The following is a 26264-nucleotide window of genomic DNA, read 5'->3' on the forward strand; positions in this document are numbered from 1 at the left end:
GCCTCTTGAACTCATTAGACTTATACTCACCCCCTTCATCACTACGCACCATCTTAATTTGTTTGTCACTTTGTCTTTCAACAAATGCTTTAAATATTTTAAAGCAGTGGAATACCTCATCCTTGCTTTTCAATAGATAAATCTAGGTTTCCCTTGAAAAATCATCAATAAAGGTTAAAAAATACTCATTACCTCCAACTGATGATATGTTCATCGGGCCACAAACATCTGTTTGAACAAGCTCCAACGGAAATTTTGCACGCCAAGACTCCTTAACAAATGGTATCCTTTGATTCTTTCCAAAAATGCAAGTCTCGCACAATTGATCAGGGTGATGAATATGGGGTAAGCCATTCAGTAAATTTCGTTTGGAGAGATTTTCCAAACTCTAAAAATTTAAGTGCCCAAAGCGTAAATGCCACAACCACGATTCATTATTCACTATTGCATTCAAGCACTTGAAATCACCCATATGAATATCTACTAGAAACATGTGGTTTTTTGATAAAAAGGTTTTAAGAATCAAATTACCTTTTTTATCAAAAATTGAGAATTTATTTTCAACTATGTGCATCACGTAACCCTTTTCGGCCAGCTGTCCCATACTCAATAGATTACTTTTCATATCAGCTACATAGAAAACATCATCGATGTACCTGTGATCACCATTCTTCAATGTGATAAGAATTTGCCCTTTTCCAGTCACCGGAATGAACCTGCCATCACCGAATTTCACTTTTGTGAGAAATGAGTCATCCAAATCCGCAAACATCTCCTTCTGACCACACATATGATTCGTGCAACCTGTATCCAAATACCAAGTCTGATTGTTTGGAGTTTCATTTGATGCGGCTGCCATTAGTACTGCATGATGCTCTTCATCTTGTACGTGATTACTGTCTTCTTGAGCACAATTGCCAGCATGATTATCACCTTTTGATTTGCACTCATTTGCATAATGGTTGCGTTTATGGAAGTTAACACTCCACATTTGATTTATTATAAATGCCTTCTCGTCCTCCACGACCATGTTCTCCGTGCCAAGAGTTATGATAACAGACTAGCTCTTGATACCAGTTGTAGGAACTAATTGAAGGAAGTAAGAGGAAGACAAAAGGTTGTAGAAACTGATTGCACAAGATTGCAAAACTGTTGAGCCGATCACATTGATTCTGATTTACTTCAACAATATATATAATAAAATTACAATGACTGGAAGCTATAAAATAGAAATACTAACAGCCCTATAAACTGACCAGTAATGCAATAATAACGGTATAATAGTTTAAGGGTAATAAAATCAGAATTAATAATTCTTTCAATGCTTGAATCTCCTTCCTCCTTCCTCCTTCCTCCTTCTAACAGCAGAGTGAAGAGCTTTAACATTTTTCTTAATTTGTAACAAGGTGTCTCTTGTGATGCCATATATGCAAACCTTGAAGGAAGAACAAGCCAAAGCCAATGGACTTTGATGAAGATGTGGACACTAGGAAAACTATTTGAGCGAACATAAAAGTTCTTTGCCATGGTAACTCCTTTTGTATTTTTTTTCTTTCTCAAAGGAAGCTCAATGTTTTTGTTCTCTCACCAAAATATATATATATATATAGATAGATATAAATAATGCAATTCATGATTCATTCCTACTCATCAACAAAATAGACATCAATGTGAGCATGTGGTACCCTCATGTGTTTCCTACTAATTTGGTGAGCTTGTCACATCTCTCTGCCAAATATTATGCATTATCATTTATAATACAGGCCATGTTGATAATGAAATGCGTTTGCTGTGTATAGCTGACATGTTCTCCTAATGTTGGCAATCGGAAAACCTTATCAGTCATCAACCAGTTTGCCTCCTTTTCTGCCAAATTATAAAAATGTTTTAGTTTCAAGGATATCCATTAATTGGCTTGTCTAAAGGATAAAAAGCTAAAACTGCAAAATGGTGTAATGAATGGCTTTTGGAAGATGAGGTTTGGATCTCGAGGGATATAATATCACTTGGACAACAGTTTTGAGTTATTTATAATTTTGATTGCAGTTTGGGCAGCAATTTGAGTTGTATATAGTTTTGATTACAGATTTCGAGAACAAAATGAGGGTTATCTGGTGTGTGCACGAGTGGCGTGCAACCCTTATGTCTCCCTTGTTGATTTACCACAGTAGTTCACTAGTTCTACTCTCACCTTAAACCAATATTTTTTGTCTTGTATGTGTATTTCTTAATTCTTGTAGGGAACATTATTTCTTAATTCTTGAGGTGTTAGCTCAGTTGCAGGAGCATTATTTCTTATGATTATCATTTGAAACATTTTTCCTAAGAACAAATTTTGTAAAAGCAGTAAGCAGGAGACAAAAATGTATGTTCTGTGGTATTATAGTTATATGTGGTTAGTGTATTGTGGACTAATTGAGGCTAATTCTGTAAGATGTAAATGTTCTATGTTAAGATTTAAATGAGGAAGTTGATAAATATATATGGAAAAAGTCTCACAAACTTATATTTATAGATTTTGTCTAAAAAAACAATCCTTTGAAAATGGTATAAAATGATGTTAAGGCTATTTTTTATACCCAGTATTATCTGACAAGTAAATTATAATGTTCAGTCATAAAAACAAGATAAAGGTAAAGGAATAAGGAAAAAGCTGACTGCAAAAAGAAAATATCGAAATATAGAGTATAAACATTTTGTTGTATTTGGTAGTGTAACTATTGAGTTGTATACATGTACAAATTGATGGGACAAAATTTTTGAATCCTCAGTGGATCCATAAAATTTGAAGAGAAAATCATGACTAAACATTCTCTGATCTCTATTGAGTCATGATGTTCAAAAGGCAGGCTCTTGTTTTAACCATGCGCCTAAATAAGCTCTCTATACCATTTTCTATGCTTTCAATGCCTTTCTCCAAAGCTTCCAATCTTTCATGTGCAACTTGCATCCTTGCAACATTCGTACCTTCACTTAGAAGGTTGCTTAAAGATGCTTCCACACACTGCAACTCGTTGAAATTCTTCTGGTTCTCTTCACATGTTATCAATCCCTTGTGCATTAATTTTGCTAGCAATAACCATTTGGTTGCCTTTGTCTTTGGAGCAGGCACGGCCAAGAAAGCTAGCAGGGACTGGAAGATAGACATGTTCATTACAATCACCTCCCTAAGCACTCTAGTCAAAGCAGAGAGTTGTTGGTCTTGATCCAAGAGTGGGGATGCACCAAATTTACACTCCATCTGCTTTAAAGTTGTGATCAACTTCTTGGCATTCTTCTTCATCTTCTTTGAGAAGAAATTATATTCGGCTACAACTCTTTCAATGCTTGAATCCCCCTTTCTCCTTCTAAGAGCAGAATGAAGGGCTTGAACATTCTCCTTAATTTGTAACAAGGTGTCCCTTGTGATGTCACAGATATCCAAAATTCTCACTGAACCATCCATTAGCTCTTCCATGAATTTCTCACCTTGATGGCTGGAAATCAGCTTTTGAGTTGAAGCCATGTTGAGAAGATCTTCCAAGGAAATATGCAAATCTGATAACAAGGACAAGCCAGTGCCAATTGATTCTGATGTGGATGTGGAAGTTGCTTCCCATGTTTTGAGCTTGTTCAACTCTTCCTCTACTCTACTGATGTTAGGATGAGATCCAGAAGGAAAACTGTTAGAGCGAACATGGAACTTGTTTGCCATGGTTACTCTTTTTGTATTTTGTTCTTTTTCGAAAGAAGCTCAATGTTTTTGTGCTCTCACCAAGTGCTTAACTCTATATATATAGGAGCAATTCATGATTCATTCCTATTGGTCAAGAAAATAGGCAACACAGTTAACCTCTCATGATCAACGTGAGCATGTGGTAGCAGCATGTGTTTCCTATTAATTTGGTGAGTTTGTCACATCTCTGCCAAACATTGCGCACTATTATTTGTGATATAATACATGCCTCATTGGTAATGAAATGGGTTGGTTGTGCATAACTGGCATGTTCTCCAAGTGTTGGCAATCAGAAAACATCATTAGTCATCAATTAATTTGCCTCATTTGTTGCCACATTGCCTCTTGACTTAAAATTATAAAGTGTTGTTTTAGCTTTAAGGATATACATTACCTGGCTTGTCCGATGATAAGAAACTATAACTACAAAATAGTGTTAAAAATGGCTTTTGGATCGGTGAGATCCGAATCTGGTGGTATTTGACAAATAGACAACAAAGAGTTATTTTTAATGTTGATTACAGATTTCGAGAACAAAAGGATGAGTTATTTGGCGTGTGCACGAGTGGCTTGTAACCCTTGTGTCTCCCTTTTTCATTTTAACAACTCCTTTTTATTATGTTTGAAACCAATGAAGAATTTTGTATTTACATACTAAAGGACGAGTACCCACCGTCCTAGTTTCAAGGGGTTGGATTATTGTTTGAGACGCATAAATTATTAAGGAGACATCACAAGTTTCCAATTCTCAAAATCAAAGGTTATAAAGGTTTTGTGTGTGCAAATCATTTCTGTTTAGCATGTGACTTTATTGCAGAAAAAATGGGCATCTTTGTTTGAGTAAAAGATCTCTTCTCTAAAAGAAAATAAGACTTTTTCTAAGCAGAACTTTTGTTAATGTCTTATACAAGCTACTGAGGAGAGAATGTTTATAAGAAAACAAAATATTTATAGAACAAAGGCAAAAAAGATTGGAGCAGTTCTAGAATTTTATAGACTATTGTTTTATTTATTAATTTCAAAGACTAATTTGATGTAGTATTACAATTTTAAAAACTAAATTGATGGTTTACTCATAAAAAAATCACAGTTTTTTCACCTGAACTGTGCTTTGTTTCATTCACTTACTCAAAAAATGATAGACAGGTATAAATACATGAATGGTGTCTCCAAAATTTGGAGTCCAAATACTATAATATTGTATATATTTATCAGCACTCACTTGCTAAACTCTTTCACTGATGCTACAGATGACATATTAACACCTAGCACAACCAAAAGAAAGTTCATTTTTTCCATCTCAACTTTTTTTCATTGTCACCTATTTATACTATTTTAATAAGCTTTTATCTGGATGAGTCTTAATGGTCTACTTATATGACTTTAACTTTAAATTAGTTGGTTAATTGTCTAAACATTCATCAATATGTAATCAAAATACAATAGAGTGTTATTGGTATACTGCAGAAAAGTTCATAGATAATTAATGCCAAGATATTCTCGTTTTACTGTCTTACTGTCTGTAGAATTGCATTTCTCCATAGTTAGAATACAATCTCTTATATTTCTTTCATTGATGATTTGATAATGAAAATCAATATATATTGAAATTGGTTTAAGAAGTACCTTTATTGGTTTTAGTGTAAGAATCTATACGACACATTTTCATTATTCTGATAAACATGTAATTACTTGTCAATGTATGGTATGAGTTTGGCAGTTTTATAGCTTTTATAACAAACAACAATAAATATGAATTTTTAACTGATAAGGAAAGGATGGTGACTTTACCCTACATGAATTTTTAATTTCTAAATTCTTGGGGTGTTAACTCAGTTGTAGGAACGTTATTTCTTATTATTATCATGTGAAATAATTTGTCTAAGAACAATTTTTGTAGAATCTAGTAAGCAGGACACAAATTATTATTTCTTTAGCATGAGTTACCTGCCATTACTGTATGGACTAATTGAGGCTAACTTTGCACAGTGGAAATAATTAGAGCAGTCAGCTTTTCCATTATCTGTTTTTGTTCTTTAGCATGTGTTCCTCAATTTTTCTATCTTAATCTTTAGCATTTTTTTAACTTAAAAATTTATGTGATTAATGATGCCAAGATAATCTTCGACAACATTGAAGTTGATTAAGCTGACTATTAGTGCATTTGGAGTGCGAGAGCAAGTCATGTTGTCCCAATGTATAGAAATGGGAAAGTTGGTCAAGTTGAATTACACATACATGACAGAAACCCATAATCCTTAGTGTCTTGAGCTCTGATTTCCTAGTAAAGATTTCCTAGTATTTATGCCAGTAGTCTCTAACAAGTAAATTATAATGCTCATTCATAGAAACATGATAAATGTAAAGGAATATTTTCTCTAGGAAAAAGGTGACTTTAAGAAAAAATATATCGAAATATAGAGTATAAACATTCAGTTGTATTTGATTGTTTAACTATTGAGTTGTATAGATGTACAAAATTGATGAGGCAAAACTTTTCAATCCTCAATGGATTCCAAAAACTTGGATACTTTCCAGGATTTTGGACAAGATTGAACACTGTCTAATCTCTATTGAGTCATGATGTTTAAAAGGCAGGCTCTTGTTTTAACCATGCGCCTAAATAAGCACTCCAAACCATTTTCTATGCTTTCAATGCCATTCTCCAAAGCTTCCAATCTTTCATGTGCAACTTGCATCCTTGCAACATTCGTACCTTCACTTAGAAGGCTGCTTAAAGATGCTTCCACACACTGCAACTCGTTGGAATCTTCTGTGTTCTCTTCACATGTTATCACTCCCTTGTGCATTAATTTTGCTAGCAATAGCCATTTGGTTCCCTTTGACTTTGGAGCAGGCACAACCAAGAAAGCTAGAAGGGACTGGAAGATAGACATGTTCATTACAATCACTTCCCTAAGCACTCTAGTCAAAGCAGAGAGTTGTTGGTCTTGATCCAAGAGTGGAGATACACCAAATTTACTCTCCATCTGCTTTAAAGTTGTGATCAACTTCTTGGCATTCTTCTTCATCTTCTTTGAGAATAAACTATATTCGGCTACAACTCTTTCAATGCTTGAATCCCCCTTTCTCCTTCTAAGAGCAGAATGAAGGGCTTGAACATTTTCCTTAATTTGTAACAAGGTGTCCCTTGTGATGTCACAGATATCCAAAACTCTCACTGAACCATCCAGAAGCTCTTCTATGCATTTCTCACCTTGATGGTTAGAAATAAGCTTTTGGGTTGAAGCCATGTTGAGAAGATCTTCCAAGAAAATATACAAATCTGATAGCAAGGACAAGCCAGTGCCAATTGATTTTGAGGTGGACGTGGAAGTGGCTTCCCAAGTTTTGAGCTTGCTTAGCTCTTCCTCCACTCTACTGATGCTAGGATGAGATCCAGTAGGGAAACTATTTGAGCGAACATGGAACTTGTTTGCCATGGTTACTCTTTTTGTATTCTTTTCTTTTACAAAGGAAGCTCAATGTTTTTCTGCTATCACCAAATCCCTCACTCTATATATATAGGTGCAGTTCATGATTTCTATCTGTTATTAAAAAAAATAGGCAGCACAGCTAACCTCTGATGATGAATGTGAGCAAGTGGTAGTAGCATGTGTTTCCTTCTCATTAGGTGAGTTTGTCACATCTCTGCCAAACATTATGCACTATTATTGGTGATATAATACAGAACAAAATAGTATTGAAATGGGTTTGTTTTGCATAACTGGCATGTCCTCCCAGTGTTGGCAATCAGAAAACCTCATTACTCATCACCCAGTTTGCCTCTTGGGCTTGTCTGAAGGAAAAGACATAACACTAAAAAATGATGTAATAAATGGCTCTTGGATCGATGATTTGCAGATCTTGTTGGATGCAACAAGAGTTACATAAAATATGATATTGATTACAATTTGGAGAACAAAATGATGGGTTATTTTATGGGTGCATGAATGGCTAGTAACAACTTATGTCCCCTTGCTTGATCTTACCAATTTACTCATTATGTTTTAAACAAAAGAAGAATATGATTCCTATATTTGCATTTATTGAGAAATCTTGTGGAGTTGTGGTACATTCAAAGAACGAGTATCCTACGGTCCCAATGTTAATGTTAATTGTTGGGAAGAAACAAAAACATACCAGACCAGTGCACCTCCTGTCTCATAATAAGTATAATCTTCTTTTCCCAAACATTTTTTCAGTCATGAAGACAACAGAGTAGAATCCGAACACATCTTGTCCATCTCTTCCACGCAGGTTCTTCAAGATAACCAAATACATCTCCCATAAAACAATGAACATGGAAATGAAGTATGGTTTTATTTTATTTTATTTAGTATTTTATATAGTTTTAGTTCTGTACCAAGTTTCTTTTTATTTTTATTTTTGGAGAATTATTTTTGAATTTCTGGATTGAGAATATATTTTAAAATTAACTTATGTCACAAATTGTAGAGCTACATAATAATATATGTAGATGACCTTCTTACAACAAATGGGATTTTTTAGCCTGTAAAGAAATTATTTTTCTGTTTCTGAAAAAAATGGCCTGAAAGTCTCTTTTATTCTGTCAGGTCAGGTAAGTTTCTTTTTTTGCGACTCACATGTTTTTAGGTTACCTTTCGTACATTCCTAAACGGGCTCCGGAAAGCCCATTCCAGAATGAATGGGATGTGGTCCAAGAAATATATGGCAATTTCTCCCCGTACCATATATTTTTTTATGTACACTCAACATAACTTTTTAAATCCAATTTTGCTTTTTTTTTCTTTTTTTTGAAAAAGGCTGCATAGGAACTTGGTGTCTGTTTTAGGTGGAGAGGAGTTGGTGTTGGTGCAATGTTGGTGTGGTGATGGAGGAAACACTCTTAGCTGCGGGACATATTGTTTTGAGATAAGAAAACACATTGTATCTTGTTTTCGTCATTTTTGAGGTGAGTTGTTCCTGGATTATGATATTTGAAAGCTTGGATATAGGCTTACAGATACATGAATCTAGAAGACAATGTCAATATCTCTAGATATAAAAATACGTAAGGTAATTTCATTCTCAAATTAAAGTTAAAGTTCTGAGTACACACGTCCAGAAGTAAAAAATGAATTCCCAATATCTATATCCGGAAGGAGTATTTGAATTCTGAATATGAGTATCCAGATTCCAGATTGCTAGGTTTCTTGGCTTCTGGGTGTAGGGTGCATTTATATGTAATCTAGTTTCTACTTCATTAAGAGTATTATAGTAATTTTACATGAACATGTTGGGTATGAATCTGAAATAATATAGTGTAAGGAGAATCAGCTGAAACATATTGGGTGCAACAAGTTGGGCTCAGGCCAGGCACAGATGATAGATACGAAGCGCTTGCACTCCTATAATATCTAACTGCAACACCATAATTTTTAAATAACAATTATACTCTTTGTAAAAGTGATTTCCAGATTATCTGTTCCAAAAAATCTTTTGGAATAAGGTTTCTGCAATTGGCAGAACATATATTTTTTGAAACGGACTTTTTGGAACAAGTTTTCCAGGACATGAAATGTATTCCAAAAGGAGTTTTTCAAAACATGTTTTCCATAACTTATATGAAAGTTTTCAGAACAAGTTTTCTAGAATAAGCTATCTTTCTTTTTCTTCTTCCTCTCAAAAAAAGTATAGTGGAGAACAAAGGTGCAATGTTGATGGCGTACTAACAGCGATGATAGCAGCATTGATAGCAATAATGACAGCGACGAAGATGTGATAGAGTGAAGGAGAGTATTTTTGTCTTTTTCTAATAAAAAAAGGAGTGTAGTTAGGAATAATGGGGTAGAGGAAGAAAAGGTTTATGCTTAATCTGATCCCCTTAAGGCTCACTCGAGACAAAAGTTCATGGACTCTCTCTTCCTACACCCCCTATAAAGACAATATTGTTGGGTTTATTAATGTCTAAGTTCAAGAGTAAGGAGGGTGAATTGAGCTTATAAAATTTTCAAGGGTTTTTAACAATATAGAGCAAAAGAATCGATTTATTTTGGAAATAACAAATTTATTTTTCTGCTTAGTTTATCAAGACAGTGTTTCAGTTATATGTTTTCCAGATAAGAGAATTAAGCAGCAAGCAATGTATCACATTAATATGCAAAGATGAAAACTAAGAGTTGAATCAAGAGACTATCTTTGAATATTAAACCATACACTTGAATAGAACGTGGCACTTAATTGGCTTTGTTTTAACAGAGAGATTTACTTCTAATACAACCAAAGCAGACACTCAGTTAACTACAAGTTATTTAGATCAGTTTTCAGAATATAAAGAACAGTATGAACAGACTCAGAAAGAACAGATTCAATTTTAATTGAACAAGTTTATTTTCTAGCAAATCAACACAAGAAACCGTAAATGAGTGCAAAGATTAAGAGAGATTGAACACCACACATTTATATTGGTTCACTCAATACAACTACATCTAGTCTCACCTTACCCAAGGTGAAATTCACTAAAAAAAGTACAAATCAATTACACAACCTTAAGTTTCTTGAACCCTACAAGAACAAGGCATACCAAGCTGAAAAATACAATTTCAGCACTACCAACACTTCAAGAAACACAATCAAGAAGTGTCTTACAAACACTGTTATAGAGACAAGAATGATGGAATCGAATACACGGAATGCAGGAAACTGAAAAAACCAATAGAATTGATTTGCAACACACTAGTGACAACACCTCCACCAAGCTTAGGGCACACAAGAACAAGCACACTTTGATTTCTTTTGGAAACTCTTTCAATAACACGTGCAAATCTTTTTCAACTCACTGAAGAACTTTTAATCTCTGTTTTAAAACTTGATTGCTCATCAGCATTCTTTTCAAATGAGATGTGTCTCTTTATATAAGAAACGATTTATAACAGACTTTTAAATTTAAAAAACAGTTAAAAAGTTGTTATAAAAAGAACATATTGAAAATAAAGTGAACAGATTTATTTTAAAAAAGGCAAAGAGAAATTTTCAACTGTTTCAGCTCAATATTTTGATAGCATAAGAGACTGAGCCAAGTTTCTTAATGCAAAAACAAAGCTATGAAAAAAACTTTAAAAACAAGGCACCAATTTAAAAAAGAATTTATTCTTTTAAGGAACAACAGATTCATTTTTTTTGCAGTAAAGCATATTTTGAGAAAAGACATGAGAAAATCATTAAGAAAACTTTGTGCTTGATCTTATCACCTTGATTAGGGTCATGAGGTGGGTTACGAAGCAAAAAGCTACCTTAAATATCCTTGTCTTTTTATATGTACATAAGAGGGTTTTTTTCTTCTTATTTTATTATTGGGAAGTTTGTCTTGATGGAATAATTTCAAATATATTTTGAAAATTTGTTGTTATTATCCACTCCAAATAATATGTTTCGTAGTTCTAAACATAAAAGTTATAAAAGTTATTGTTGGGAATCTTACATCAATTAGAGATAAGGATATTTCATAGTATAAGTGGATATAAATCTTACGAGTTGAATTAAGCTTAGAGTCAACTTCTTAATATAATATCAGAGTTATTTAGAACATATCTTAATGAGAGTGCAAGCATCAATTTATGAACTAATTTTTGTAAGATTGAGTTTAATCCAATTTTTAATTATTGTAAATAACATTTTAAATTTTTTTTATGAAATTCTTTGATGTCATAAAAATGAGGTGTTACCTAAATAATGTCTTTACAACTTTTATGCTTATAACTACCTATTCTGTTATCTCAAATGTAATATTTGTTACCTAGGATATATAATTTTTAACACCAACAAAATTTCAAAATATATTATAGATTATTTGGTCACGACAACTTCCAAATAACAAAATCCTAAAGAAAAAAAAAAATTCTTACACATTTTTTTTCAAAACATTAAACATACAGAATAATATGTTCTTTTTTTTTTAATGAGAGGCTATATGAAGAAATTATCAAAATGGAGGGGAAAAAAACAAAATTCACTAAATAATCTTAATGTTTTTGGTGAAAAAGGAACAAAGGCATGTGGATATTCTATAGTGGGATGGTGAATTTATTAGAGAAAGTATAGTCTTTTTAACTAAATTGGTTTTAAAGGTAACACTGTACATATTGCTTCAAGATTACATATTAATCGTGATAGTGATATAAATTTTACAACTAGTTTAATCAATTCACATTAAAAATCCATACATTTCATTCTCAAGAAGCATTATTGCATTTGAAACTTTAATTAAATATTAGATAATTAAAAAAACACTTTTCAGGTCTAAATATAACTTGACTCAAATATCTTACATAATACCTTGAGTTTCAACCTTACAAAGAATGACAAAGATATTCTAAATATTCATGAATAATTTAAGTGGATAAATTCCAACTTAGTCATTAAGATTTTCTACCTCTGTTAACATTATTGGAATGGTTAGCATTATTTTAGATAGTAACAATATATTGGAATGGTTATATTTACAAATAGATACTTTAAGTCCATTATTACTCTTTAATGAACTAACATATTCAGAAAAGAAACTCTATTTTTCACTAAACATCTAAATATGCAATCTAATCCACCCTCAAGAGCTTCAATATCAACATTTAACGTCTCCAACACTCCTAGTGCCCTTTGAAATCCACCACTGGAATCACCATTTTTTTCTCTTCCAAAGAGGGAGCACAAAACATTGTGGAGATCTGCAACCCCATTTGTGTTCTTCTGTTCCTTCTGTGAAGAGAACAAAACAGTGGTCTTCAACTTTGAGATCAAGGAGGAGGGCCCTTTTGTTCCAAATGTTGGCATGGACAAAAATACTAATATAGAATGTAATACAGAGATGGTGATGGTGTTTGATTCTCTTAGAACTCTAGCCAAAAATGCTAGTTGTTGATCTTGATCCAGTAAAGAAAAGGAATTAACCTTATTTTGCATTCTCTTTAGTTGAACAAGTTGTTTAGAAATTGTCTTCTTTGCCTTCTTCTTGAAGATATCAAGAGAAGAAATGTTGCTTTCAATGTTGGAATCTCCCTTTCTTCTACGTACTGTTGAATGAAGGTTTTGCATGTGTTCCTTTAGAACCAACAACAAATCCCTTGCAGACTCACATGTGTCTAGTAATGTGACTGAGCCACATAATGCTTCTTCTACTAGTTTCCCATCTTGGTAGCGTAGAAGAGCTTGTTGGGACTGTGGAGAATGGAAGAGCTCCTCAGAGCAGTTGTACACCTCAGCAAGCACAACTAAGTCACTCAGAATTGTTTCTGCCTCTAAACCTGTAGTGCTTGAGACAGGTTGAGAATGATGATGTTTTAGGTGGTTTAGAAGTGCTTCAACTCTCTGAGAAACTGAGTGTGCTCTAGTGGGAAAACTAATGGATCTTACAGGTTGATGTACATAAGGATATTTAGAAATGTCTTCCATACTTTATTTCAGTGTTTGCTAGAAGGGTGTTGCTGCTATAGCTAACACAAGATGCTTGATTGCTTGAATGGCAACTAGTCTTTGTTGAATCTATTTAAAGGACCATGATTTGGGGAAACTAAACATGGTACCATGTTTATGAAGGTTAATTATGTGATGTGTACATGTGATGGCAATGTGAGTCATCCAAACTTTCATATGACTTTCTGACATTTAGGGTCAGAAATTTGGCAGCTGTGTTGTGTCCATTTTTTTAATCTCCATGGTCATGGGATGAGCAAGATAGAATTTTATAACTGTGATAAACACAATGTCCTAAACAATGAATACAGTGAATTACTGGCTTGTGCTCCCTCTAAGCCATCAATAATTTCATCTTCTTGGCCACAATTTAATAATATAAGATATTTTCAAACTATCACTGTGTGTGTTCTGCTATCATCCTATCTTGTCAATTCATGTTCTATTTCAAAGATAAGAAATGAATAGATTTAATAATTCTCACCAACTCAAACTAGTGGTTGTAGCCTAAAGTTTCTACTGTAGTCCTGGAATCTAGGTTATTAGAGGACATATGAGTAATGTTTTGTTCAATTGTCATAATCATTTTTTTTAGCTGAGTTGTGATGTCTGCATTTAGTGTTACTGGGAGACAAAAAAGGACACTCAACAATGACACTTCTTCTACCTTAGAAATAGATGTGTTAGCATCATGAAAAGCATTACAGCATTAATAATTTCTGGTACTTGGAAATGGTGTGGCTAGTGGGTTTTTATCAAGAATAGGAGACATAATACACTAGAGAAATTGATTTCTCTTTATTGGTTTTTTTCTTCTGCGGAACATTTAGCTTAAACAACATTATGTTTGAAAAGCAATGTATTTAAGAATAATGTTCTCTGGCAAATTGTAGTTTATAGCAGTAAGGACTTTTTGTCAATAACTGTTGAATAAAATATTCATTTGCTCGTGTTACTGTAATTACAGTTGTTTTGAATCATTGAAAGTTATTATCTTAGTCTTGCAATATACTGATATTTCTCTAGTTTTTCCTTAACAAATTTATAAATTTAACACTTAATAATCCTTTAGAATGCACTTAATTTTATTCCTGGTGTATATTTTACATAACATTTATGTACAATTAATATTTTTTTTCTTGTCCATAAGATTTTCATATATCTTGAATATTTGTGAGTTGAACTGAACTGATCAGTAAAACATTTAAATTAACTGATAAAACTTGCTTTGAAATTAAATAATAAGAAAAAGTATACACGTTTCAAGGGACTAGACTACATATTTTGAATGAAGGTTGCACCTTATGTTGTCAGCATTTCTTGAATATCATGTCACTAAGCAATGTCAGAAATTATGTGATTTATTCTTAGGCCAAAGCAAAAATGTTGTATTTTGTGACTATTTCAACCATAATTTCTATCATTTGTTGTAATTTCTAGTTATCAATATTATCCTGTTTTAATCATTTTAAACTGAAAAATAACATTAAAGGTCTCTTTTTCATCAAATATTCCAAGTTGAGAAAGATTGGTATCAACTTAGAATGAATAACTGCCTAAAACACACCAATATTGTCCCCATGTGGATAGGGTGGATTTCAATTTTTTCTAACATACAAAACATATCTTCATTTTAGTTATGTTTTTAATGGGTATAACATATAAAACATTTTCATTAGCATACTCTATATGACAAAATATGCACTATAGAATACCTAAGGTGCATGTGATGTAACTAATCATTCATATCAATTATGATCCAAAATGTAATGTCCATTGACTAACATGTGACTTTGATTCTTGACCTAATCAATCAAACCTAAAACTAAAACCATTATTGTCATTTTATATTTTTAAATATTGACTAGTTATTTCTGTCACCCTTATTATATGTTAGTAGTTTATACTACAATGCACGTCTCATCAGCCACCCCTTCATTAAAACTCATGTGATTTCATTAATTAAGATATAGAATGTTAAATAGTAAAGCTTCTTATCAACTTTAATATAGTATATTACTAGCTTAACATCAATCAATATTTACCAGACTTGGTGGCAATGGATATCTACCACTAGATATAAATATTACTTTTTCATGTTTTGGTATGTATAATATTACTTTATTTTTTAAATTAAATTTATTATTATTATTATTATTTATATTTTCCATCATATTCATTTCCTTTTTCTGATCAACTTTACTATTTTTAGATCTTAGATTGTAATATTATTACTTTACTTAGTAATAAATTACTAATACTTTTATATTTTATAAATATTTATTATTTTTATTGTTACTATTTTAATATACTTACATTTGAAATTAAATATTATTCATATATATTATAAATTTTAATTAGCATTTTATTATTATTTTAAATATGTTTATGATATTCCAATATTAATAATATCATTTTATATTATAACTTTTAATTAATATTTATTATAAATTTAAGTATGTTTATGATATTTAAATATTAATATAATAACATTTTACTATCATCTATCATTAAGAGATAATTATTTTTACTAAATAATTTGAATTTTTACTAATCTTAATTTAATAATTTTGGAAATCTAATTTTCACACATTATATAATAAAGTCTCTGTAAATAACTTATTTTTAAAAAAATACTTCAATTTAAAACAATATATATTCAAGTAATATTTTTAATTTTTTAAAAATATTTATTTTATAATTATTTTAATATTCTTGTCAACATTTAATTGTTGTGTATATTGTCTTATTGTTTTTATAAACTTTAGACTATTATATCATTATTGTAGAAATAATTACTTTACTTTTTCAAGATTATGATTTATAAGTATTTCCAAAGATTACTTACATAAAGGTTGTTATTGAGCTTAAATGCATCCCGTATCTGATGATGATTATTACTTAAACCACATATTTTCATTCTGAATTTAATAAGTCTGATTTACATAAATGTGTTAAAGGTTTATTATTTAATTACAATATTTATTATTTCAATCTTATAACTGTGAAGAGCTACAGTGCCAAGGTACACCAAATTTAATAAGATTAGGTAATAACAATGTTGATTAAATGATGTCAAGTTTCATTAATTTAAAAACATTTTGATTTTGAATATACAATGATAAGTGTACAAATTTGCTCTTCTAGTGTACACTCACACTTACATTGGGAAAAAGAAACAATCTCAACTCTTAACTTGATTCTTCGTCATTATCCTCAGTTTTGGCAAAAGATGAACGGACAAGACAATTTGGATACTTAAAGGGAAGGGTTGCCAAAGGTTTATCATCAGACAATCCCTGACAGGCCAAACCAAACGTGTATCCCATTGCAAGAGCTACAGGAACAGCAACAGCATTTCCAACTTGTGTGTATCTGTAGAACCAGAATAATATTGCAACCAAGTTAGTTATAACTTATGGTGATGAAAGAGAAAGAATACTCAATCAATGGAGTAATATATGACTACATCAGGAATATATCAAAGAGATTTTGAACCTTGCTAAATCTTACCTCTCCTTAATAGGCCCACAAAGTTTATAACAATCGGGAAACCCTTGTAATCTTGCATTCTCTCTGATAGTTAGTACTCGATTTTGTGCTGGATGAAGAATGACCTGACATAAAGTAACATTCGAATTCAACGATGCATACAAAAGAATTGAAAAAACTACTATTCACATAACCATTTCAAATGGCTAAGATGGAACCATGATTTTGATTATTACATCAAATGCAATATAATTAATCCAAAAAAAATCTGCATTTGTTCAAATAATGTAGATAATGAAAGTAATAACCTGGTTGTGAGGCTCAGCCCTTGTCACCACTGTTGGCACAATCTCGTCCCACCACAAACGACCAAATGGTCTGTGTTTTGTCAGCAAGTTATATCAGAAATTCTGATACAGACAACTAAATACGTAATATAATCAATCACTTTGCATATACTTACTTAGAAGAGGTTCCACGAACGAATGTCATTGCATAATCCGGAACCTATGCATGAACATAAAATAAATATGTATTAGAGATAGGTATTCAACAAAGAACCAGTGTCAAAGTTCCTACGGAAAATAAGACAATGGCCTAGTACCAAAGGCTTCCCAGAATCTAGCTTCACTCTTTCAATCGATGGATCCCATTCAACTTTATTGTCCTTAACAAGTACTCCAGGTAGATCTCTGAAGTTTGCACCCTATAAAAGTTACCAAGAACCAATAAAATTAGAATAAACCAAAATAAATTTTCTAACAACACATAATGTCAAGTTATGAACCTTCTTCTGGGGAATCCGGCAAACTCTGTCATAATCATCTTTGTTCAATTCCAGAGGACGATGATCATACAGTATCCTACTTGCCATGCTTTGAGCAGTACCCATATTACCACCTACCATCTCTTCAAAACAAAAGACTTGTAATGTCAATATCTATAATGTAAAGTGGGATTATGTAATTGAGAGCGATGTGCCAAATACTATTACCCTACTAAACTACAGTCAATGAGTCAACCAAAAGCAAATACAGACCAAAAGAATATCCAACCATGTCTTAAATAAGAACACAGATAATTAGTAAGCAGATAAAGGCCAAGGACCTTAAAACAAAGTATAAATAATATTAACATGCTTTAAATGGCAGACACATATAAAAACGTACCACTTTTCTTCAATCTAATATACTTTTGAAACTCAGTACGAGCCTTGGTTCCATAATTCATTTCATCCTGCTTCTCATAATTTGTAACCTGGTTGAGTTGAGAATTAAGAAAAAAATGTGATCAAGATTCAAAACTCACATCAATCCAACAAATTTAATTAACTCATGTACTTCAGAACAAAATAAACATATAGACATACAGGTGGAAGATCTGATATTGCATCCTCAAGTAGGAGAGCTTCACCCAACTTACAGGTTTCCTTATTATTATAAGTAACTGTAATTTCCTGCATTGTAATGACAACTATTAATGCTTCCACTTCAAACTTAGTTAGATTAACATAGAAGACAATGCCTTTCAAGGAAGATGGAGAAAACACATCTAAATCTATTGTCCTTACTTCAAACTCAGTGGGTACGAAACCTCTTGACACGACCTCATGAGTTGGTAACGGATATGGAGGCAATTTCTACCCATCAAAGGAGAAAAAAAAGTGTAATCAAGTCAGCTAACTTCCATACAACATTGAAGTTATGCCACCACAACAACAGCAAAAAATTATATAAGCACAAGCAATAATAATTTTACCTCAGTAGGACGAGCACCCCAAAGAAAAACACGCATACGAAATTGTGGAAGGCCGTAAGACCCTGCTGCCATCATGCCCATTCTTGCTTGATAATTCATAGCCACAAGTCGACCAATAGCATAACGGCCCAGATAACCACCCGAAAACTTCAAAATGTCAACGACATTCTCCATGAGGATATATTTTGGCTTCAGAAAATCAATAATATCCATGTAAACAATCAACTGCTTATTTTTTATATCCTCTAACGGAGCTTCTGCGTTCCTGAAGCGGTTGAAACCGCTTACTCCTTGACATGGAGGTCCTCCACAAATAAAATTAGCATCGCCCTGAAAAAAGTTAAATGCAAAATCAATTGAATAAACATCACAAGTTAACCAGTAGCCTGTAGGCCAAATTTGGAGAATCTTACAGGAAGAGGCAATAACTTCTTCTTGTACCCTTTTGTCACAAAATTCTTCAAAACATCCTTGCAATCACTGGCAAAAACAAGATCAGAGTCATAATTCTGCAGAGATTTGGTGTAAAGTGTTATGTAACAGATAGCAGATAAGAAGGAATTTACCTCAATCCATCTATTGGCTCCCATGTGTCGTAACTTGAATCATAACCCATCCAACGCACCTGAGTGATTTAAAACAGATGTCAGACCGATTGATCATTAACTGAAACTTATTCATTGCACAGGAAAATAAATAAAAGAGGCTAAATTAACACCTGATATTCCAGTAAAATCAAAACCTAAAGTCACTCCTTGACAACTAATTGTTTAAGTTTACTTCTAAAGGTGCTATTGGTACCTCGGCTCATAAGATGAGAATTCCAATTTAAGTATCAAATTTTAAGAACTTCATTAAGTTGATTAGTAGAACAGCTATAGTAAATTGCAATAACTGTAATTCGTTGAATCTTATTTAAAAAGGAGTATAAGCTATTGAAAGATTTTATCATTTATATCAAACTGTACAAAAAAAAATTATAGCAGTTTGTTATACCCATGTTCTAGATTTGTATTAATTTTTGTCTATATATCTTATCACATCAAGTATAATAATCATAGTCATACTGTGAAGCACATGTTGCACCATTTTAAGAACTGATATCTGCATTAATACAGATATAATTCTCCTTGCATGCCTTGAAGAAATTAAAAATTTAGATCACCAAATAATTACCTTAGCCTTCTACATATGGAAGAACCAAAGTCATAAACATCAGGATGATTGTGTAAGCGTGTGTATTACAACCTTAATTGATACTCATTTGTTATACGGATTTCTCCCAAAATTAGACACCAAATAAATTTTAAGGAATGACAGGACGAGCGAAGAACTCTCCCGCGCATATGCCAATCCTAATAACACTAACAACATTCAACTAATTATGTAAACCAATTAATGTATTATGCAAGCTTGAAGGCAACATACTTTAAAATATAGTCCTGATTTCTTGACATTGTTTGGATCACCATGGCAAACAGCGAGTAACTTTTCAACTTCAAAATCCTCAGAGTCAGAATGATCTTCTGACTCTTCTGTTTTCACATTAACATCTTCATCATCAATTTCATCTTCCTCCATGTCTGGACCTGACTCTGAACGTTCTGATCCTAATAAAGAAAATTCTTCACAAAGTTTTGCCCAAGCTTTTACTAAAGCCAAAAAGTTTTCAGCAGGTTCATTTCTAACCTGAACGTTATTTTTTGAAAGTAATATCAGAACAAGATTGAAAATCCAATAAAAAATGACAATTAAAGCATGTTGACACAACCTTACCTGAGTTTCAGGATGGTTCTGCTTCAAACTTTTACATGCATGGGCATTAATGTCTACGGCCCACCTCTTTAAAGTGAAATATAAAATCATTATAAATTGCTCATAAAACAGCCAAATAAACCAAATTTTTCAAAAGAACCGCTCTGCATACCGTGACAAGTTTTACCCCAGCCAAGGATGCACCCAAACAAAGCCCCGTGGACATTGCTCCACAACCAGAATACAAGTCCAGCAAAGCCCACTCCGATGAATTGGAACTGTTCTTTTTAATAGTCTTTCCATTAGCAAGGTTAGCACCATTAAAGCAGCCACTAGATCCAGATTCACTAGAAATTGTGGATGATGCATCGCTCTCGCTTTTAACTGTGTCTGGATTATCAAAGGAAACCACATAAAAAGGTAAAAGTCAGCAAAGTATAGAGCAAAAACAATAGAGACCGTGAGTGGTTTGGTAATTTCATACAAAGCATCATAACATTCTTACCGTTGACAACATTGGAAAAGGTTAGGTATGGCAAAGTATACGTCATGTCGTAATAGTAATCACAAGGGGGAATTTTTCTTTCCTTTGTAGTCAAACCTACCTGTAGTATGCAAACTTCAAACACTTGTAACCAACTATAAAGGTATAGCACATGTCTTATAAAATCAACTATTAATTCAGTAATCTTATCAGACAATAAGACATTCATAGACTTGACCATAAAGTTTGTTGATATAAGCTTAAAGGAAATCTTGGGCAGAGCTTCCAAGATATGGATTTAAATAACCTAGAAAGGAAGCATATAAAAACAATTCCAAAAACTGATATAATACTTTCCAAACACCTAAACAAAATTCACAAAATTGCCAGACATTTGCACGAAACAATGTAACAGCACAACACTTACATTTGGGGTTAATTTAACAATGTTGACTTTTGAAACAATGCAATCAAGCGGATTTTCATCTTTTACATCAGATAAAAACACTCGTTTCTTATCCACGAGATCACCGTGACTTTTTATGACCTGCACTTGTTCAAAACTTCCAAAATGAGTTAAACCAGTTAACACATGGTGCAAGTAATACTAAACAAAAAAAAACAAGTCATGAAAAAACCGAGTCTTACTGTGTCCTCAGCCCTATAAAACCACCGAGCCATAAAATACATCCCATTATCAACGGTTGCAAACAGCTCAACAATCCGTGCAATATAATCAGGTTTACCATCCTCAGCCTGAAACAATTCAACAATAATATCATTTTTTTCAACCCTCTGCTCTCACCAAGCATAGCACAAAGAAAATTAAAGAACAGAGCTTTATACCTTGACATAAGCATCGTCATGTAGGTTAAACACAACCCCATCTATTTTAGCCTGACGATAATGACACGTGGCCAACATAACCTCATTGTCTTCACCCGTAGCCCTACACAGAAAAACGCAACTATATACATTAAAATTGAAGTTCGCGGATAAGAAACGAAGCAGAAAAATGCAAAATGAAATAAAACACTAACTCTTTTGAGATGCTAGCAGATGAACCCTTCTTTTTTCCCTGATTATTCATATACAAAAAAGAAATGAGCCGATAGAACAAACAAAATTAATTATAATAAAGAATTTTGAACGGAAGAGGTTAAGAATAAGACCTCGGAGGGATAACGGTGGGGCCACTTGGCACGGGCCTCGGTGACTGGAATTGGTTTTCCGACGAAGCAGACGACCGGATTAGGGGAAGAGAGCTTGGCCTTCTTGCGTTGGGAGGGAAGCAGCGATACGGTGTCGTTTTCTGCAACAGGTGGGGTTGATGCTCCGCGTTTAGGCATGGTATCGCTGCTTCGGGTGTTGGAGAATAAACAACGAAGATTGAAGATACACTCAGAGAAATGTTAAAATTCTGCGAATAAAAAGTGAGAGAAGAATGTAACAAGGAAAAGGGTTTTAAAAGGCTGCAATGGCGGGAACTTTAACTTTGGAGTCATTATTTTCCCCCTTTAGACGCTTGAAAATTTAATAAAATAAAAAATAAATAAATTAACTAAGATAAAATATTTGCATTGCATTTATTTGGTTTTATTAGTTTTTTTTTTAAAAAAAGGGGAAGAAGCGTTTGTTTTAGAAAAATATTATCTATTTATGTAATGAAATTTCTCTCATTCATCTTTTTCCTTTTTTTCTATGTTCGCGGGAAGGAAAGAAAATAAATAATATTGTAACAGAGTATGAAGAGATGACATGGCAAAACGTTGTAATTGAATTTATTTATTTTTATTTAATTCTAATTCAACTTTCAATTAGTTTTTATCTTTTTACATAATTATGCAAATTTATTTTCTCAGATTTCAATTGTATCATGATATAGTGGCACGCGATGAGTTGATTCTAATATACTCTTTAATTAACTCCAAATAAATGTAATTGAATTAGGTTGAGATGAATTTATGTTCTTTTTATCTACAACTCAATGCAATCATAATTAAGTTGGATTAGATTGTGTCAAAAGTTCAAGTAACTAAAAAACAATTACCACTTTATAACAAAAGAATATTTCAAGATAAATATTTTGAATGATTTTTTAATGAAGTAGTGATTATAGTCATGCTATCTACATAAATTATATTAATGTAATAAAATATAAAATTATTTTTATAGTTAAAATATCAGAACATTAATACTTATACATTTATTTATTTATTATGTAGTCATTATCTATTTTAAAACTCGGTCTAATTTAATGGCTCAACATAATCCTAAAAAATACATTTTGAGTTAGATTGGGTTGGTACAATCCACTCATACCGTTGCAATAGATACAAATTTTCAATTTTTTTAAACGTTGATTGAAAAATCTAAACTTGTCGATAAACATAAAAAAAAATGATTGAGATTAACGGAAAAAAATATAATAAATATACCACTGAGCATTAAACAAAATATATTGAAAAACAACATCGCATTTTTATACAATGGAGAGGAATTTTGACTATACTTTTAGCGCAATTTTTAAAAAAAATTATAAGCATTTTAGACATTTTGATTATTTTTTATTTTCTATTTATTTAATAAGTAATGAAATTATTATGAAATTTAAAAGGAAGTGAATTTTATGCATATTCTATAAAATAATTTATTTCATTTTTTAGTTATTATACATTAGAAGAAGATGTTAAATTTTAATGTTTCGGTTATTGATTATTTGAATTTGTTCCTTTTTTATTGTCCTTTTTAAACTTTAATTTTCAGAATAAAATATAATATTGAAAAAATGAATTTTTTATTGTCGAAAGTGTTTGAATTTTTCCGCTCATTTATTATAATTATGAACTTATTTTTTGTAACAAAAATTCATTTACAAAACATAAATAAGAAAACATTTGGTAAACAAAAGAGGTTAAGAAAATTGTTCATTTATTTGACTTTAATATATCAAATAGGGTTTTCCAGAATCATAATACTTAATGACGGTTGAAAATAAATAAATAAACTCCTTTAACAATTTAAAATAATAATATCTTTATAATATTTATTTTAATTTAAATTTAAAATTATAATATATATTATTATATTATTAAAGTGGACTGTAAAGCTTCTTTTAAGAAGTGTAAAAGTCAAAATATCAGCACTCTAGTAAATTTGCAAATAATCTGGCCGTAATTTTTTTCAAAAAAAAAAATATATATATATATATATATATATCTAAATTAATTTGTGCCTAAAGTTATTTCCAATGCAAATTGCATAACATAACATAACATGAAGTTTTATTTCATATACATCTCATTATCTCATATTATTTTTAGGATATTTTTACAAAATTTGTTTCAATACAAATATTTGTTTCATTTTTATGAGTGAGAATTTTAAATTTAAAAGTTAATAATTTTAAAACTCCAAGACTCCAATTTTAAGCATAACATCATGACTATAGGCTAAGTCAATATATCAAAGCATGAGTTACTGTTAGGAAAAAGCTAAAAATCCAGTGCCATTGATACTTTTTAAAAAAAAAAATAGTTAACATTTATCCGATGACAAATAAGATTGATGTGACAAAGGATAATTTGTTAAATATTACATATTCTTATAGAGAGTGGGTTGTCATTCTTTCAATGTATATATGGATATGACAATAATTTCAAAGTTGTTTCAATGAGTGATGTTCCACTTGTAGAAAATCCTCTGACTTTAAAGTCATTATATGATTTTATATATAAGTCAATGAATAATAAGATATATCTATTTTCTGAGAGGATTGAGATACTTATAAGCTCATGAGCTTAAGTACACACTAAAATAAAGTGACTACTTTGTAATACTCATTTAGGTCACGTTCTTCTTTACGTGTGTCACATTATTAAGATGTATTAAAAATTACTTGGTAGTTAAGATGGAACATTGAATAACATGAATAGTTAATGTCGAACTATAAAGTAAACTACCATTAACATCGATTTTTATTCACTTACATAATATTTTGTAAATCTCTATTAGTTAGGTAGTGGATATATAATTTTTGAGAAATTGTTAGTTATCAAATGGGAGTGTGTTAACTTAGACTCTGAATATATCACCTCCCTTTATACTCGAAAAACTTCATCCTACCAAATCTAGAAAATGACATTTGAAAGTTGCCAAAATTACAACATTCTAACAGTTACACACTTACAAAAATTCAAAAATCTTTATGAAGTGAGAAGATTAAGAAGTGACACCCTTTGTTGTATCATGCACCTAAAGAGACAATCTAGTCCTGCCTCCAATTCTCTAATGCTCCCCTCTACTTCCCCTAATCCTCTCTTTACAATTTGTACTTCTGTTTTAGCATCAATTTTCTTACAACGCTTATGGAAGTTGCAGAGAGCAACATCAATGTCCCCCATCTCATTTATGACCTTATTTTCCTTATCAACACTGGTGGACACCATTCTGCTCAACATTGACCACCCACCAATGTTTTTCTTCAACACTGGTGCACACATGAAAAGTAAGAGTTTCTTGAAAAATGAGATGGTGATTTTGCTTATTTCTCTTAGCACATTGATCACCATTAGTAGATGGTGGTCTAAGTCCAAGAGAGGGTATGTATACAATTTAAAACCATTCTCCATTTTCTTTAATGCTTTGAGTCTTTTTGTGATGTCTTTTCTTGCATTCTTTCTAAAACAAATGTAACCACAAATTTGGCTATTGACACTTGAATCCACACCCTTTCTCCGCAAGGCTGATTGAAGGTCTAGCACATGTTCCTTCATCTGTGTCAACAATTCTCTTGCTGATCCACACGTGTCAAGCAAATAAACTGACATGTCAAGTGGCTTCTCTACATGCTTTCCTTCATGGCGTAGAAGAGCTTGCTGAGTGAGTGGACAACCAACAAGTTCCTCTACACAATTATACAACTCTGCAAGCCCTTTTAGACCTTCTTTGATAGCCTCACTCTGTGATTGTGATGAGGCTTCCCAAGTCTTCATCCTCTTCAACACTATTTCGATTTTGGGTAATGAAGAATGTATTCTACAAGGCAAGCTAATGGATCTAACATGGTAGTGAAATTCCTTGGCTATGTGTGAGACAGACATGTTTTTCCTATGTTGCTAATTGTTCTGAAACACTAATGAATTTCTCAGGGTTGTAACAAGACATATATATAGAAAGTACCACCATGGACCCTCTATGGCAAGTAATATGTTTTATTCATGTTGTGGAAGTAAGTATCCCCTTACCAATATTGAAGATTTTTTTGACATTTCAGCCAACAATGTTTAGTACCAAATGCTTTGTTTAGTCTCTTGGTGATTCCAGTGGCAACATATGGTGCATAAGAAATTGTTTAGGAGGCTAAGATTGCAGACATGTGTTAATTGGAAGAATAACATTCCTTATTGTCTCCCCAATCATTGGCAGAAGGATCTGCTTGAAAGATTCAATTGAAGCAGTGGCATTTGTTGATGAAATCCTGAAGCTGGCAGTGTATGATTGTGTTGTTTTTAATGATGATAAAATGTAACACTGTACATGAAAAAGGATTAGAAAAGGTAAAACGAAAATGACAAAGAAAGCAGGATCTAGCACGAAATGTAGAGGGAGAATCTAGGTTTTGGTGTG

At 32.0% G+C, this 26264-nt stretch overlaps 5 protein-coding genes across 5 annotated transcripts; all 5 read right to left on the reverse strand.

Annotated features, from left to right (window-relative positions):
* Positions 1 to 2720: 2720 nt before the first annotated feature.
* Positions 2721 to 3739, reverse strand: LOC137809660 (uncharacterized). Its single transcript, XM_068610759.2, has one exon. It carries the CDS (start codon positions 3692 to 3694, stop codon positions 2822 to 2824), a length of 873 nt encoding a protein of 290 aa, XP_068466860.1. The 5' UTR covers positions 3695 to 3739; the 3' UTR covers positions 2721 to 2821.
* Positions 3740 to 6133: 2394 nt separating this feature from the next.
* Positions 6134 to 7733, reverse strand: LOC137809661 (uncharacterized). The gene has a single exon (XM_068610760.2). It carries the CDS (start codon positions 7156 to 7158, stop codon positions 6286 to 6288), a length of 873 nt encoding a protein of 290 aa, XP_068466861.1. The 5' UTR covers positions 7159 to 7733; the 3' UTR covers positions 6134 to 6285.
* Positions 7734 to 12143: 4410 nt separating this feature from the next.
* LOC137809662 (uncharacterized) lies at positions 12144 to 13204 on the reverse strand. Its single transcript, XM_068610761.2, has one exon. The coding sequence runs from the start codon at positions 13124 to 13126 to the stop codon at positions 12212 to 12214; it is 915 nt and encodes a 304-aa protein (XP_068466862.1). The 5' UTR covers positions 13127 to 13204; the 3' UTR covers positions 12144 to 12211.
* A 3004-nt stretch (positions 13205 to 16208) lies between these two features.
* On the reverse strand, positions 16209 to 22077 carry LOC137811011 (putative DNA (cytosine-5)-methyltransferase CMT1). Its single transcript, XM_068612559.1, has 21 exons — positions 21809 to 22077; positions 21677 to 21714; positions 21483 to 21585; positions 21285 to 21392; positions 21064 to 21183; positions 20658 to 20757; positions 20325 to 20542; positions 20174 to 20239; positions 19826 to 20086; positions 18964 to 19022; positions 18811 to 18877; positions 18398 to 18727; positions 18210 to 18278; positions 18009 to 18095; positions 17809 to 17896; positions 17427 to 17548; positions 17244 to 17345; positions 17103 to 17146; positions 16948 to 17017; positions 16661 to 16764; positions 16209 to 16522 (listed from the first exon to the last, which is right to left on the reverse strand). Exons 1-21 carry the CDS (start codon positions 21983 to 21985, stop codon positions 16339 to 16341), a joined length of 2517 nt encoding a protein of 838 aa, XP_068468660.1. The 5' UTR covers positions 21986 to 22077; the 3' UTR covers positions 16209 to 16338.
* A 2764-nt stretch (positions 22078 to 24841) lies between these two features.
* On the reverse strand, positions 24842 to 25738 carry LOC137809239 (uncharacterized). The gene has a single exon (XM_068610373.1). The coding sequence runs from the start codon at positions 25736 to 25738 to the stop codon at positions 24842 to 24844; it is 897 nt and encodes a 298-aa protein (XP_068466474.1).
* Between the last annotated feature and the right edge of the window lie 526 nt (positions 25739 to 26264).

Source organism: Phaseolus vulgaris, chromosome 2 (assembly GCF_051622355.1).
Source record: "Phaseolus vulgaris cultivar YP4 chromosome 2, ASM5162235v1, whole genome shotgun sequence".
Taxonomy (NCBI): domain Eukaryota; kingdom Viridiplantae; phylum Streptophyta; class Magnoliopsida; order Fabales; family Fabaceae; genus Phaseolus; species Phaseolus vulgaris.

Coding starts and splice junctions, on each gene's coding strand:
- LOC137809662 (XM_068610761.2), bottom strand. CDS start 13,126: ATGGAAGACATTTCTAAATATCCTTATGTACATCAACCTGTAAGATCC.
- LOC137809661 (XM_068610760.2), bottom strand. CDS start 7,158: ATGGCAAACAAGTTCCATGTTCGCTCAAATAGTTTCCCTACTGGATCT.
- LOC137809660 (XM_068610759.2), bottom strand. CDS start 3,694: ATGGCAAACAAGTTCCATGTTCGCTCTAACAGTTTTCCTTCTGGATCT.
- LOC137811011 (XM_068612559.1), bottom strand. CDS start 21,985: ATGCCTAAACGCGGAGCATCAACCCCACCTGTTGCAGAAAACGACACC. Junction 20,087..20,173: donor AGAACCATCCTGAAACTCAG/GTAAGGTTGTGT, acceptor AATAACGTTCAG/GTTAGAAATGAACCTGCTGA. Junction 17,897..18,008: donor CAATATCAGATCTTCCACCT/GTATGTCTATAT, acceptor CAACTCAACCAG/GTTACAAATTATGAGAAGCA.
- LOC137809239 (XM_068610373.1), bottom strand. CDS start 25,738: ATGTCTGTCTCACACATAGCCAAGGAATTTCACTACCATGTTAGATCC.